The 14,972-nt window shown below is 42.5% G+C and overlaps 1 protein-coding gene across 10 annotated transcripts in view; it reads left to right on the forward strand.

Annotated features, from left to right (window-relative positions):
* adgrl2b.1 (adhesion G protein-coupled receptor L2b, tandem duplicate 1) overlaps window positions 1-14,972 on the forward strand; it is an 88,779-nt gene that overhangs the window by 26,277 nt on the left and 47,530 nt on the right. For all 10 annotated transcript variants that reach the window (XM_080441034.1, XM_080441031.1, XM_080441035.1 and 7 more), the window contains exons 3-4: window positions 7,352-7,565; window positions 13,040-13,149. In XM_080441034.1, coding sequence (XP_080297160.1) covers window positions 7,352-7,565; window positions 13,040-13,149 — 324 coding nt within the window. The remainder of the gene's footprint in view (window positions 1-7,351; window positions 7,566-13,039; window positions 13,150-14,972) is intronic.

Below are 14,972 nucleotides of genomic sequence, written 5' to 3' on the forward strand. Positions count from 1 at the left end.
GACCTGGCGGAGCCCTGTGCTCCGAGGAGAACTTTTTCTAGTTGCATATGTGAGCGTGTGCTGACATCTGTGTACTTTGTGTCACTGTTGGGTCATATTTGTGTTTTATCAAGTAGCCAATATTGATGTTTGATGGACACAATGAATGCAGTTCTATTACATTCACTGCATTAGTAATCCCCTCAGGCTGAGAGTCTATGCCATAGAGCATGACCGCAGGTTTTTGTATTTTCATTTTTTCTCCTAGTCCAGCCAGGAATTAAATGTCACCTCAGGGTGGGTCACCTGCAAACAAAGCCCCCCAGTCGATTTCCAGGTACAAACAGTCCAAGATAAGGAAGCCCTCTCCTGCTGTGAAGGAAATTGAATAAGTGTGCAGCCGGGTGAAAAGTCAGAGAAACAGTGAGGCACAAAGAGCGTTTTTGTTTGCCATATGTTATCAGTATTGACCTGCTCTTGTAGCATATTCCCCCGTTGAGTGTGCAGAGCACAATGGCTTCATCGGAGACGAGCACAGGAAGTGGTCTGTCGTCGAGGTCTCCCCATCCGCGGGTCTCTTATCAGTGGGTCCGTTTGTTGCTTGTATTGAAAGGTGGTGAAGGGGGACTGGGGGGGGACAAGGTCATCGCTCTCAAGTCAATCAAAGTTGTCATTGCTTCAGCGATAGCAGCCAGGAGGCTATTCCCTTGGAATGTGTCGCTATTCTGCTTTTGACTCCTCCACCTCCTGGGCAATCGCCTGAAAGACTCCTAATGGAATGCATGCCTCTTCCACAAAATGCTGGTATTGTCTTTATAGATACTATGTGTGAATGGACAGCATGTAGATGTACGCATGTTTCGAATCCTTTGTCTGCATGTGTTCGGGTTAAATTTTTTTCACTGGTGTCTGGAGGCACTGATCTCAGTTCCTAGTCATCCTTGTAGTCTCAGACTCATTATTCATGTGATTCGTGTTCCAGTTGCAGCGAACTGCTGACACCCTGTCGATGTGTCGCACTGACAGAGCCTCCCGGGCTAGGCTCTGTGTAGGGGAAATGAGGGGCATGGGGGTGCGGGGTGGGCTCTGTCCCAGCAAGCAAGCACAGAAGAGACACAGGCATGTGATGGAGAACGCTCTACCTCTTCCCCTCCCTCCCTCCCTCTGTCCGTCCGTCCGTCCCTCCTTCCCTCCCTCCCTCCCTCCACCCCCACCCTCAGGGAAGCACCTGACTTTTACTGAGACCTTTTTCTCGAGCAAAACCCCAGCTGGGGTTTAAGTGCAGGGGTTAGGGATGGGCTTTAAGGGGAGTTAAGTAGCACAATCACTCAGGGTAGATCAAACCTGTGGAAATACGCCCTTGCTAGACTCGGGGGAGATCTTCTCTTCTGCGCATTTCGTCAACTCTGCCGGAGGAAGGAGGCACACAAGAAGACAATATGCTAGACATTGAAGAGCAATGAACTGATTCTGTCAACGTGGCATGGCGCTCCCATGAGCATTTTAAGTTTTTACATCTCCTAAGATGAATGCCTTGTGCTTTTAAATGTTTAGCCTTTGTGACAGCTATAGTATCTGTTGTAAAAGGGATGTTTTTCTCAACACGCTTTGCAAGGTGTCAAATTGTACGCTGCTTTAATCCAAACGATATGTTAGTGGAATGGACAAAAGGGCCATGGGATGTTTCTTGCACGGAATCATCCCTGTCATGATGGCTCAAATTAAGCGATGACCCTCAATTGCCTTCGGAGTTATATGCATTAGAAATGTAATGATACTCTTCTCCTTTTTTGCCGATTTTCTTTGAAGTGTCTCCACAAGGTTAGGGATCATTCAACCCACTGACGGAGAAGAAGACCTTTGTTTTAACATCCACATTAAGACGTAGTGATCATAACCTCGACTCTTGGCTTGCTTCTATACTGCTTGCCCCATGGGAGAAATTCTTCATCCGAGGATGTCTTAAGCTGAGGCAGCTGTTCTGTAGAACCAAAATAAGCATATAGAGAGTATGCAGTGGCTCAACAGTATAAGTTAAGATTTTGCTGTCCTTTTCCAACATAGGGCATGGTACTGCATACTGTAAGTGTGTCAATATCAAATCTTGAACTTTCTTTTAGTTACTACCAAACACAAAGAGACAAACAACAATAGCATCCAAGCTCCTGGCATGACAGAATCTTAACTACATCTGAACGGACCCACCTGAGCATTTAGGAGACAACGTGCATCATGCTTGGTGATGGCAATGTGACAAATCCTGCCCCTTAAACTCCTTCCAACGAGACACGCATCAACATGCAACACATGTGATGCTCCTCTGCCACCCGCCCGCCCGCTCGCTGTTTTTTCAAAGACAGGGAAACATTCAGGAGATGGAACTGTAAAAGAATGCCATGGCTATGAATACAAATTGTGGTTTTCGGAGCTCGAAGTGCCAACACGGTGCTCTTGTGTCACGAGAACGAGAGAAAAAGGGGATATGACTCAGAGCCTCTTTCTTATAACCACAAATGGACTCGGTTGTATACCTCGGCTTCTATTTTAGAACGCTTATATCGGAATCAAGAGTGTCTGATAGCAGTTGTCTGGGAAAGGCGGGTGTAGCCGACGGCTCTGTGGTCTTGTCTGACACCGCCTTTAAAAAGAATTCCCAGAAAGGTGGACCAGAGAGGGGGCTGAGTATCATGGGAGGCAGGGTGCCATATGTCCAACTAGATATTCAATGTTTAACCGCATTTTGGCGGTCGAAATGAAATATGAGCCGCTGTGCCATGGTTAAGGATTCTCAGGATATCATCTGCGCTGGAGCAAGCAGGTGTTATTTAGCTAATCCCAAATCTCCCTCACTCCAGTGTATGTCACGTTTGAGCGTAGCCATGTGTTGAATTTGTGATCTTATATGTAAACTGTACTAGGCATTTGGGCCTTTCGTGTTTAGACCATAGGTGTATGTAAATGTGTTCAACAGGAGAGCTGTTTGTTGAATCCAAGTATTTATTTTGTCACCTCACAAGCTTGTGTTTCCACAGTGAAATATACCAACTTTTTATTTGATTTAAACAGAGGTCAATTGTTTTAATCTCCTGAAACCTTCATAAAATGTCCCTATATAAATGTGCTTAAGTTCTAAATGACGCTATTTTTTATTCCTTGGCCAGCCATCAGCAAGTTCCGCTGAACAGATTAGAAATGCTGCAGTAAAGAACAAAGGGGTTGGAAAAAAAACAAGAACAGACTAAACCTTGGTGTTGCTTTGTTCTCACATATTAAGTATTCAAACATGCTATTCGAGTTTGTTTTTTTCCCACTCCCATTTACATAACTCCCATTGGAAAATCTTGACTTCATATTCGGAAAACATGCTGTACGACCACTCTCTCACTCCGGATGCTGGATTATGGAGGCATCCATGCAGTTGGAGGAATGCTTGACTCTGAGATCCTTTCTTTCTTCCAAAAGATGTTGGCTACCAGTAATATTGGGAATGAAACAACGTAAAAAGACAAACAGTCATGAAGCACTCCCGCTGTGTCCACGGCAGGGCCACTCTTATTCGACTAAAGGCGACACCCTCCTTTATGCCGTGGAGAAAGCGTCCCTGTCAAGCCCCAAGCCCAGAACAATGGGGGCCAGCCTGGGGGAATGGGCCCATTTGCATGCAGCTGTTTGCCGTTTCCAGGACCACAAAGGCCAATCAAAGGGGCCTTAATGGAGGATGACAAGCGTCAACCAACGCCTTTGCTCTCTGTCTGTGGCGGGCCCTCGCCACGCTGTCTCCCATCCGAAAATGGCCCACTTTTCTAGACTGATCAAACATTCCTCCAGTTTTTTTTCTCTCCCTCCGTCTGATGTCCTGATGGACGGGAGTTGGTAAGGTTAAAGGTCGTTTAGGATAGCCCTCAATCAGAACAAAACAATCCTGGGAAAGTGACAGCAAGCATGAGCCTAAACATGACTCCGTATGTGCCATGGTCTGGTGCATTTTACCGCTCTCATTTGCCAAATGCCAATAGTTTTATATCAAACTTCCAATATCTTTTCATTATGTCTCCGGGGTTTTAAAAGCTTCAGACTGTAGAGCTATTCCCCCTGGCTTGGTCATGTGTCTTTCAGACGCACCCTGCTCAGAGCCTTAGTGCCACTTCCAATTTCAAGGGTGTTGATAGAAAACAAAATATGTATTATGAAAGGGGGTGTTGTTGTTGTCAGTGAATTATAGGCTGTGGACTGAAAAAGAAGAGAAGCTCCCAGAATGCAACACATTGAGAGGCAGTTCTTCTTGGCCCCTGGTTTACTCTCTTGAGCTCAATAGAAGGCTTAGTGGGCAGGTCAGGGGGAGGAATCTAAAAAGCTACTTTCCCCAGTCACTCACTGACCAGAATGCCTGATAAGGCGTCATGTCAACAATTCTAGACGTAGTGATCACAGCCAATTATGGGACAGTCAACGCCGTTGCCATGGCAATTCGATTGGGCAAGACATGCGATACATTATTTACTTTGCTTGCATTCGGCCTTAGTATGATTTATTGTTAGTTTGAGGTACCAATAAAGAGACGGAGCAAGAGAACTGTCTTTTACACCCACAAAATGTGCTATGGATTTTTCCTGTTGTTTTCTTGACACTGTTTTCACTTCAGCTGGTGCCCCTCTGAGACGTCTTCAACCGCGGAGCACATTTCAAAAGCACAGTCCAAGATGAAAAGCTTTTCCCAAATCCCTCCTGTCATTGACACCCATGCACACAAATAATGTTTTTTCAAAAATGTCTTTTCAAAACATCTCCCAAGCAGTTGGTTTAATCGCCATAGAGGCAAACTAACAACACAATGTTAAAGCAAAACATGGAAATAATACGCAATGTGTCAAACATAATGACAAATTCAGGTCCCACCCCACAGAATAAAAGAGTAAAAGTAAAAAAAAAAGGAAAATTCAACTTACGTAGTCACATTACAGGTTTACAAGTGTAAAAGAAAAGTGAGTTAAATTCTCTGTCATGCAAGCTCCCATCATTTTCAGTTTCCAAAAAGGAAGAAAGGAGTAAAGAAAACAGGTCATATATGTCAAATATCCTAATATAATATGAGAAGTCAGTACATGGTTTAAAAATACAAAGAAGAAGAAAAAAAGCTAAAGCCGAGACTCTTTGTATGCATTTTACTTTTTTGGACAGATTTGTCATCCCTAATTACATGTTGGCATGGCAGTCATTTATGGGACATGGGATATCTACAGTTCAGTAACAGGCGATCCGTCCTTCTAGATCTCTGTGATTTATACTTATTTGCACGCCAGTGTCGCACACCAAAAAATTTGGCTACAAGCTCACAACATGTCACGCTGCGATGCGTTGTGAGCTTACAGATCTGCTATATCATCCATATTTCGGATAAATCATGCATTAGCCTGTGACCAGAGAGATCCATGCAGGCTAGCGGGGAGGAGGCAGGCTGGCCACAGGCTTAATCAATAGCCAGGCTTCTGCTGTCAGCTGTATGTGATCAGGCCTTGGTAGTCTGTCTGATAGAAGGACAGAGTGGCTGGTGGACAGTGAAGGAAGACAGGTTATGTACAATCCAAAGGACTTTTCTACATTCAGAGATTTTTTAAAACCCCATGAAACACATTCTTCCAGGTCTGCTTTCTGTAGCTGGTGTGATAAACCTGTCACTCTTTCCATGATGAATGAGGGGCGGGACGATCATTAGTCTTTGCGGGTGAAGCCACGAGCGCACTCTGCGTTTTATCATCCACCATTCTGGGCAGGTTTTATGAAAGGTGGGGGTAATTATAGTGTTTATTTCACTTATTGGAATGGATGGAGTGAACCTACAGGCCTCCACTTATGGCGGGCCATGCTGACATCTCCTAACTAGGTGATAAACATCCCTGCTAAGTAGAATGTACTGCCCATTAGATAGATCATGTGTTATATGGTAATGAAATGTCCAGAGGTTTAATGGAAGGGAATTTGTGTTGTTAGCTGCACATTTCGAATATGACATGTGCTGATGACTGCAGAACACTCCTGATTTTGAATGACTTTAATGCGATATATTGAACATCTTATCTCTGGGTTTCTCATGACTCCATGTTTTTCCCCCCTTTGAGACATGTGTACCCCTGACATGGAATTTCATTATAATTGAGCGAGGCACAGCAGGCTGAAATGACTAGCAGACGCGCGAGTTCAGAATTTCAGGGTAGGAATTTCTAGCTGGAATTACTTCAACTTTGAACAGAGCAAACAATGCTAATTGCGTCAGGCCCGGGCTGTCAAAAGTGTGAGGATAATTAGCGCAAGGGTGCAAAGCGAACCCGCCGTGGTTAGTGTTAGTACATGACAATGCTCGGGAGCCAATGGGAGCTTGAAAAAGGTAACAGGCTGAAAGGAGGGCTAATTAGGCGAGAGCAGTGCAGAAAATACAAATGGTAGCTGCCCCCTCGGGGACCCACTGTTGCTGCAAACAGTGATTATTGACAGGTCATGCAGTGCTCTGCTTTGCACTCCTTAAAAAGAGAACATTTGCATTTTCTTTTTAGACTCTAACTAATCGTTTTCTTATAAAAGCAGACACTGTTGCATTTTTTTCTCCTTCTTTTTAACTAATTGACATTCCAGTCTGTAATACTGGAATACTAGTTTTCTTTCTTACTCAGATTTTCAACTTTACATTGTATTGGTGGGAAAGGGGAATTATAAGGTACACACGTTTTGTGTTAATTTGTTTAAAGGGGTAACTGAATTGAGCCAGATAGTTAATTTCCCCCCCCAAAGCACAGCTATTCCCTGCATTCGCATCTGCCGTGCTCCATGTATAGATTTTTCCTTCTGCGCGACTCCAGACGGTCCCCTCTTCGATTGCAGACGCTGTAAAATGGATTAAATTACACTGCATACTGCTTGGATTCTGTCCTTTTCTCTTTCTTACTGAGCAAGTAAAGCAAAAGGAACAAATTGGGTGACTTTTGCCACTGTAAAGTGGGCCATTCTCAGCCAAGCTATGTTTACCACTGTTGCATGAGGTGGGTGTTGGGGATGAGGGCTTCCCACTGTAGTCTTTATATTTGCTCAAGGTTTTTATGAGGTTACGGCTGGCCCCTTGAGACTTTGCTCTGATGCCTTAGCCAACATATAAGACCACAGAGAAATGGAGAAATTGAATTGTTTTGTCTTTCCCCGGCTTTGTATTGCACAAAATAGCCGTTCTGTTTTAAACTGTGGTAGAATTGGTCTGCCATTGTTTACGTATTTGGTGCCATTAAATTCCTTACCCTATTCCCTATGATATTCAGTGTCTTGTTTTGTTGAATTAGCAATCTTTTTTATTCATTATTTTACAATAATGTCTTTCTCTTTCCATCAGGGTTCAGTCGCGCAGCCTTGCCATTTGGGTTGGTCAGGAGAGAGCTCTCGTGCGAGGGCTATGCAATTGATCTCCGCTGCCCAGGGAGTGATGTCATTATGATTGAGACAGCCAACTACGGCCGCACTGACGACAAGATCTGCGATGCTGACCCATTCCAGATGGAGAACGTCAACTGCTACCTCCCCGACGCCTACAAGATTATATCACAAAGGTAAAAGGCTAGAGGGATCCCATTTCACAAATATGACCGGGAGCTGGGGAAGTGATGGGGTGGGTTTCATCACTCTCCTTTCTCCCAGCATACAGAAAATAGCATGTTTTTAATATTTTTCCAAAGAAAAGTTCCATATTCTATAAAACATAATAAATCCATTTGCTTGCGCAACCTCCCACATACTGGACAACTAACCAACATCTTGAAGTGCTTTTCCCCCTTCATTGACTATATTGTGTATAGGTGGTGGTTTGACAATTCCCAAACTGGATTAATTCAGTTTCAATATGAATTCTGGATGAACATGGAACTGGAAACCTATACCGTTTTCTGTACCCTGGCTGTGTGCATTGTTGTGTCTGCTGCAAATAGAGAGAGCGTCACATGAACAGCCTCTTAAATTACCCCATTTGGAACATTGGCCATACTTTTGTTCAAGCACTTGCACCAGAGGGGCACGCTCTCAGGTCTTGTGCAGTGCCTGCTCCTAATACCTTTTATATTGGTAACACTCTCGCAGGACACTGCCATACTGTCAAAATACGGCCCACAACACTTAAACACTGCTGTGCCTCACACCGCAGAGGTGTGTGTATTTTTTTAAGAGCCCTATATGAACTATTCATACATTTTAACTGCTAATGTGCTGCTCTGCCATATCCCACTGTGACCTCACTCTTATCCCCCTCTACCACCACTCTTAAAGCCAGCTACTGTACATCATGATCTACCCATCCTCCACCCCGGATCCTCCTCCGGCTTCATCCACCTCTGTATTTGCGCCCCATGAGATGTGGCACCGCAGAATAGCTAATCAAAACCGCCTGCCTTACTCCGTACTTGCTACATTTACTCTGCAGTCTCAGCATTCAATATGTTATTGGCCATATTCACAGCCCATATGGCACTTCAATAGTGACACACCACTGACAGTGACCACGGGCCGCAGTTTGACTGTAAACTGCCACAGTCCACAGAAGATGTGTTGACAAGTCACTCTACCAGTCGGCGGAGCTGCTCTCAAAGCTAATCTCCTTTGAAGATTCCCTTGAGTTTAGGTGTGAGAGGGAGCCGGTGCCACCCTCAGCCAACCCCTTTTTTCCAAATGTTTTAGATCAGAGAAAATAGGTTCCTGTCCATAATTAGTGTTGATGGAATAATCAGTGATGTCCCATCAATCCTGAGCCCTGGCACAGAGCGACGTGTCCTCTCCCTGTCTGCAGCATGGTCCAGCCAGGAAGATATTTTAAGTGCATGACAGGCAGCAGAAGGCAAAGCATTGCAGCAATTGGGAGGTTTAACAGAGGAGGAGTAAGAACAACAGCCACATACATAAACAAATATATTTAATAAGATAAATGAGGTGTATTTGACAGACTGTGGCTATTATGTTGGTTTTAAATCTGTGACCAAAAAAATAAGGAAAAACAACTAGGCCATATCCAAATAGTGCGCAATGCGACAACAATTACTCAAATATTTTCGCATTTTCATTACAAAAAAAAAGGCATTATCATGAAAGATTTATGAGGAAACTGGAACTATTGTTTAATATTCAGATGCTTGTTCCCTTAGAGAGATGTAAGTGTACATCTGTGACTACTCTTTCTGCCTACCTCTCCTTCTATCCATGGTTTTACTGTGATATGTATACAACAGAGCCTACATTAAGCTCTCTGTTGCAAATATGCTACCTATTTCCTTTTCCGGACAGAGGTCCAGGTTCTACTTAAATGTGCGTGCTATACTAGTTGCAATACTTTTATTCCATGAGGGCACACATTCAAAAATATTTTAAAAAATTGAATGGAAAGAATTATAATTACGTTCGACTATCCAAAGCCAGGTGTCCATTGACTTATCACACAAATGTATGTTGACATGAAAAAACTAAACTGTGTGGCAAATTCTCCTCTAGATTGTTTCTGTTACACAGAGTAAAAAAATCTCACTATTGTGCTAAGACTGAGAATGTGACTGCAATTCAATTATTTGGATGAAAGAACAATGGACACTGAATTCTGACAAATGCTGCAAACACTGCCAACAATCCTTAACAATAACTATCAAATTAACAGAAAAGTTAATCCACATGTCAAGGGATATTTACAGCCACATGACAAGGATCACACACCCATGATGAATATGCTCTGAAATATTTGCCATGTCTTTAAAGGAAAACACGAGTGGTTAGCAGATAAAATGCATGGACTTAAAGAGGGAGGTTCTGGAGGGCTTTGTGGAGTCTCCTTTGCGCTGTCTGTTTCCTCAGATTAAGACAGGGTAATGGCCCAGGGCAGTCTATAATGACATTTCCCCTTATTAATAATTTCAGACAGAGGCAGAACACAGGCCATCCTCAGTATAGCCTCCCAGACACATCCTGCTAAATGTGCTCATGGCTTATTATGACCATTGAGGTGATGATGATGGTGATGGTGATGATGATGGTGATGGTGATGGTGATGAAAAGAGAAATGTGGCAGGGGGGGGAAGAGGGGATTTTAATTGGACTCAATGCAGCGCCAAAAAGAAAAGAGAGAAAAAAAGAAGTAAATAAACTCTTAACTCTTTGACTGCCAGAGTATTTTCATAAAGTACTCCCCCAGTGCCAGCAATTTTCGTGTTTTTTTATTTTTATATTTTGAATTTTTCTCATGAAAATAATTTAAGGACACATAATGTAAAGACCCAGCACAAATCCGCCACTAGAGCGCAGCACATGACAGCTTTGATCATGTCGTTGGGTCTCTCTCACCCTTCTTCATAGATTAGACAAGGAAAAACATGAAAACGGATGTGACGTCCCCCCCATTGTTTTGATCAGCGAAAATTACGTTGTGATATACGACGGCGATGACTGATCGTCACCCAGACCATAGATTATAGAAGAGAAACTGTCCGTTTGTCCGTCATACCGTGTGAAAGACCGTTTATTTACCTATTTTGGACGAAAATGACTGGGGAAAAGAATCAAAAACCGGAAACGGAATCCAGGTCATGAAACCGGATGCAGATGTCCGTGAAGTAAGTGGAACTCGAGAATAACATTGAATATTAAGCAGCATAGCGCAATCAGAGATTAAACAATGAACGCGCGTCCAGCGCGTCGAGCGCGTCGACGGCCAACTGGACAAAGTAGCACTTGACGCGTTATCGCGTCGTCCGCAGTCAAAGAGTTAATGTAATATACATGTATTACTTGATAAATCTTGCATTGGATTTAATTGAACAGTTTTGAAGCTACTGTATATACATTTTTTGCACCTCTCTGCTGTCAGTGATTTAAATGTTTGAGGGAATTGCCAACCTACAGTTCTTCAAAGATATGGCAGTAAGTCTCTTGTGCATCCGCTGCAGTCAAGCTGTAGCGCAAAATGTGAATCTCTTTAAAGTACAGCTTCCACCATATCACATGAAAACATATTAGTACCATTGCATATTTGGAAACTTCCTGTGGATTTCTGTTCCTTTTAACTCATTATGAATAATCTAGGTTTGGTTAACCATTAGTACCAAAGGACTTTAGCATCAACAACACAAAAAAACGTTTTTATTCTGGACTGTGTTTTTCCCCTTTGAATGGTTATCTGTTTCAACATATAGAATGAAACATGTTTTAGTTGACTACAGTAGTCTTATAGCCTGTAGACTTTATCATAGACCTTACCAAACACACAAGATGTAGGCAAAATAGTAAACTACACACACACACCACACCACAGTGTCAAACTACACATTGATTAACATGTGGAGAGAAAGAACAATTCTATGACACAGTTTGCATCAAAAGTAATTGTGCTAAAACAAAACGCACAGCTACAACACTGAGCCAAAAAAAAAATCAAAGCCTTCAGCAACTTACTGCAGTCTGCATTTAAAGCAATCCTATACAAAAATAACATCGGTGTGGAAAAACGAATCGACGAGCCCACATATGCAGTATGTCACGGCCTCTGTAAACAACTAAAGACTCGAAAAAAATGTATTAAAGGATGCCAAGACCTGTACTCAGGAGAAAAAAAGAAACAAAACAGAAGAAAACAAACAGAAGGTGTTGATGATCCCAGAACAAAAGATGCCATGTATACACAGCTCTGCCAACTGGAATGACCAAAACCAAGGATAAACTAAACTACACCAAAACAAAGCCAGATAACTGGACTACCGGTGATCTCCCACCCAAAATGAAAGCAACAAACCAAAATACCAAAAACATGTTGAGGGACAAACAGTTGTGGGGAAGAAGAAAGAAAAAAAGAGTCCCCAAAAAGGCTGTGCTGCAGGCTGCCAGGCGCCCGCGCGTGTGTGTGTGTGTGTGTGTGTGTGTGTGTGTGTGTGTGTGCGTCATTAAGCTTTTGATTTGTCATTTGACATTCTTAGATATAACACATTCTCTAGTTTGTGTTTTTGATAACTATATGTGGTTTTGGACTGGCTGGTTGTTGTGTCAAGTACCACTTATTTCAAAATTTTCAGCTACAGCTGTAGCTAAAGCTACAAAGCCTCTTGCATTAGCAATGATTCCAAGGAAGATATGTTCAACACTGAAATATATGTGCAAGTGGTATGGCTTCACATTTTTACCTCCTGAAATATTTATATCACGCTTGAAAAATGTCGAATGTCCTATTTTCGTATCTTTCTTGTGACGGATTCCTGTTTACCTCTCTCTCGCTGCTGACAGGCTTCCCAATCCCTCCACCTCAAGAGAGCTTGATTGAAGTGGGGCCATTTTCATCCTATATTTACACAATCTGTGCTTTGCTTTTTGTTTATTTTCATCTTGTGTCATTTTACTAGACACACACACACACACACACACACACACACACACACACACACACACACACACACACACACACACACACACACACACACACACACACACACACACACACACACACACACACACACACACACAACCAGCACAACCACTAAGTCATGTTGTATAGGAAGTCAGATAAGCGCTTATAGAAATTACATTAACATTGTTCTCGCCATGCAGACAAGACCGTTTCTCGTGGCCACTGCATGGACTCATTCCAGTCAAATGAATGCCAAAGCCACCTGTTGCCTGTACTTTAATGATTTTCCTCCATGTGAATAGTGGTGGGACGAGGCTGTTAAAGGAGATAAATTCAGCTAAGCCGGTGACGTCCACTTGCCATCAATAATTCCTGACGTGTCTTTAGCTCTTGCCTCACTATACGCTTTCTCTTATTACATTCACTCACCGTTGCACTTTCTTTCATATTCTGTGTATTTAATGAATTTATTCTCTTCTCTCGTTTGTTGAAAGGTTGTACCTAGAATGCATATTAATAAAGGCCCTGGATGGGACACTCAATCTATTACAGCAGTACTGTAAACTTGTCATTACATGTTGTCAATGTTGTCTAACCCAAATTTTCTTGCCGCGGACAGTGCTTTATGTAATGTTGAAACCTCTGGTCAATCTTCTGTTCTAGGTGCAACAACCGTACCCAGTGTGTGGTTGTTACTGGCTCTGATGTCTTTCCTGACCCATGCCCTGGCACCTACAAGTACTTAGAGGTCCAGTATGAGTGTGTTCCCTATAGTAAGTATCCCCAGTCCGAATCTCATTTAAAATTTTCATTGATGTGCTTTAACTATGTCTTTAGAATAGACAGATGTGTTTTAACTGCAATCTTGGCTCCACGCTCCCCCTTAATGAATAAGACGAGGTTTCGTAATCTGCTTGCCAGTGTCAGGGTTGGTTTCACAGACAATGTTTGAAAAAGGCAGTAATCTTGAAAAGCAAAGATAAGACTTCTAAATTAATTTAATGAGCATGGCTTGTATTTGGTTTAGCTACTACATAATTAATCTGGGAACCCATTTGGTAAAAAAAACAAAAAAACATCTGGGGGCACGACCTCCCTTGAACTCTGGTTTGACTCCTCCCCTTTTCAGTCCACTCCATCTGGGTGCGTGTGTGTTTATTAACATTGCATGTTTAAGGCAGTAGCACCGACAGATTTGCCGAAGAATTCTTCTTGAGAGATTACTACGGAATCGATAGATCAACTGAACTTATTAGACTTGGTGTGGGATATTTCTTCAAAACTGCAAACAGATTTAATCTAGATGGCAATTGGTTTCTTATTCTGTGGAACTGTGAGATATAATTAATAATTACCTAGAACGTATTGACAACACATTCAATGTGATGTTAAAATAACATGAATTATATTCTATAAAATAAGTCTCTGATTTAGTTATGGGTTCATTTTAATCTTCTTTTACCAGACTGAAAATAGCTACGTCTATCACGATAGCTCGTCTGCCCTATTTGGGTTGGTCTAATCTCTCAAGAACAGATTCTGCTCTGCATTGGAATCTGTCGTGAAGGCTCGTCATAACATGTACACACTGGGCTACAAGTGGGCGTGCCTTCAGATCAGGAAGCAGGCCGCGCTTTACCCAATCAAATGTAGTGGGCGGGATTCACGTGTCCGTCGATCTTTCCCCCTCGAAACAAACCCAAACTAATTTAACAATAGCGTCCGCGGAGCAGACAAAACCACGGAAAGATATTCACATTTTAACTTACTCTTTCATCATAGAAACAAGTGGGCTTATAACCAAAACGATCCATGTTCTCTGGGAGAAGTGGTGTTAGTGTTCCGTGTAGAAATATTGTTAGTGGGAATGAAAACATAGTGGCACCACCGGAAGTGAAAGCTGAAGGCAGACCAAAACCCTGGTTTCCTTTGCGCACGTGTGCTACGTTGTCATTGTCCCAGAGCCAGTGAGAGATAGTACAAACAGCAGAGGGCGCTGTTTTTCATTCTCACTGGCTCTGTGTTCCCAGATTGGGGTTGGTCCAGCTTAAAATTGCATTTTTTAATAGAGCCAGAGTTAATCCCTGTCTATGAAACCAACCATTAGTATTGGATTTGTTATATATTGAAAATGTTTTGTGACATATCTACTTTTCTTCTTTCAAACTGATGCTCCTTTCTCATTCACCCTTTTACCCAACTAACCTTTGCTCTCATTCTTTTTAAACTTCTCAGTCTTTTCATATTATCTCTCTAGCCTCCCTCCTCTGAATGCAGTTTCAACGAACTACTAACAGCTCCATAATAGGCAGGCTGTTCATCAGTTATCGCTCGTTTGCTGTGGCACTCTTTGACTAATTAGAGTCTGTAACGCTACTACCAAGTCATATTTTGTCTGTGGGCGAGCAACTTTGGAACCATGTTATGATTTGTGTCTATAAAGTCTGAACAAATTCCACCCCCAGCCAATACAGGCCAAAAATAACGCATGTGCTGTTTCTCAAAGAATGTTATCAGATTATATCTGCCCAGCCTTTGGAGCCTGAACCATGCAGTGTTTCTTTATAATCATGCCATTGGGGGGAAGCATATGTTT

This window comes from Gymnoscopelus braueri, assembly GCF_963280865.1.
Source record: "Gymnoscopelus braueri genome assembly, chromosome: 10".
NCBI classification, from domain to species: Eukaryota; Metazoa; Chordata; class Actinopteri; order Myctophiformes; family Myctophidae; genus Gymnoscopelus; species Gymnoscopelus braueri.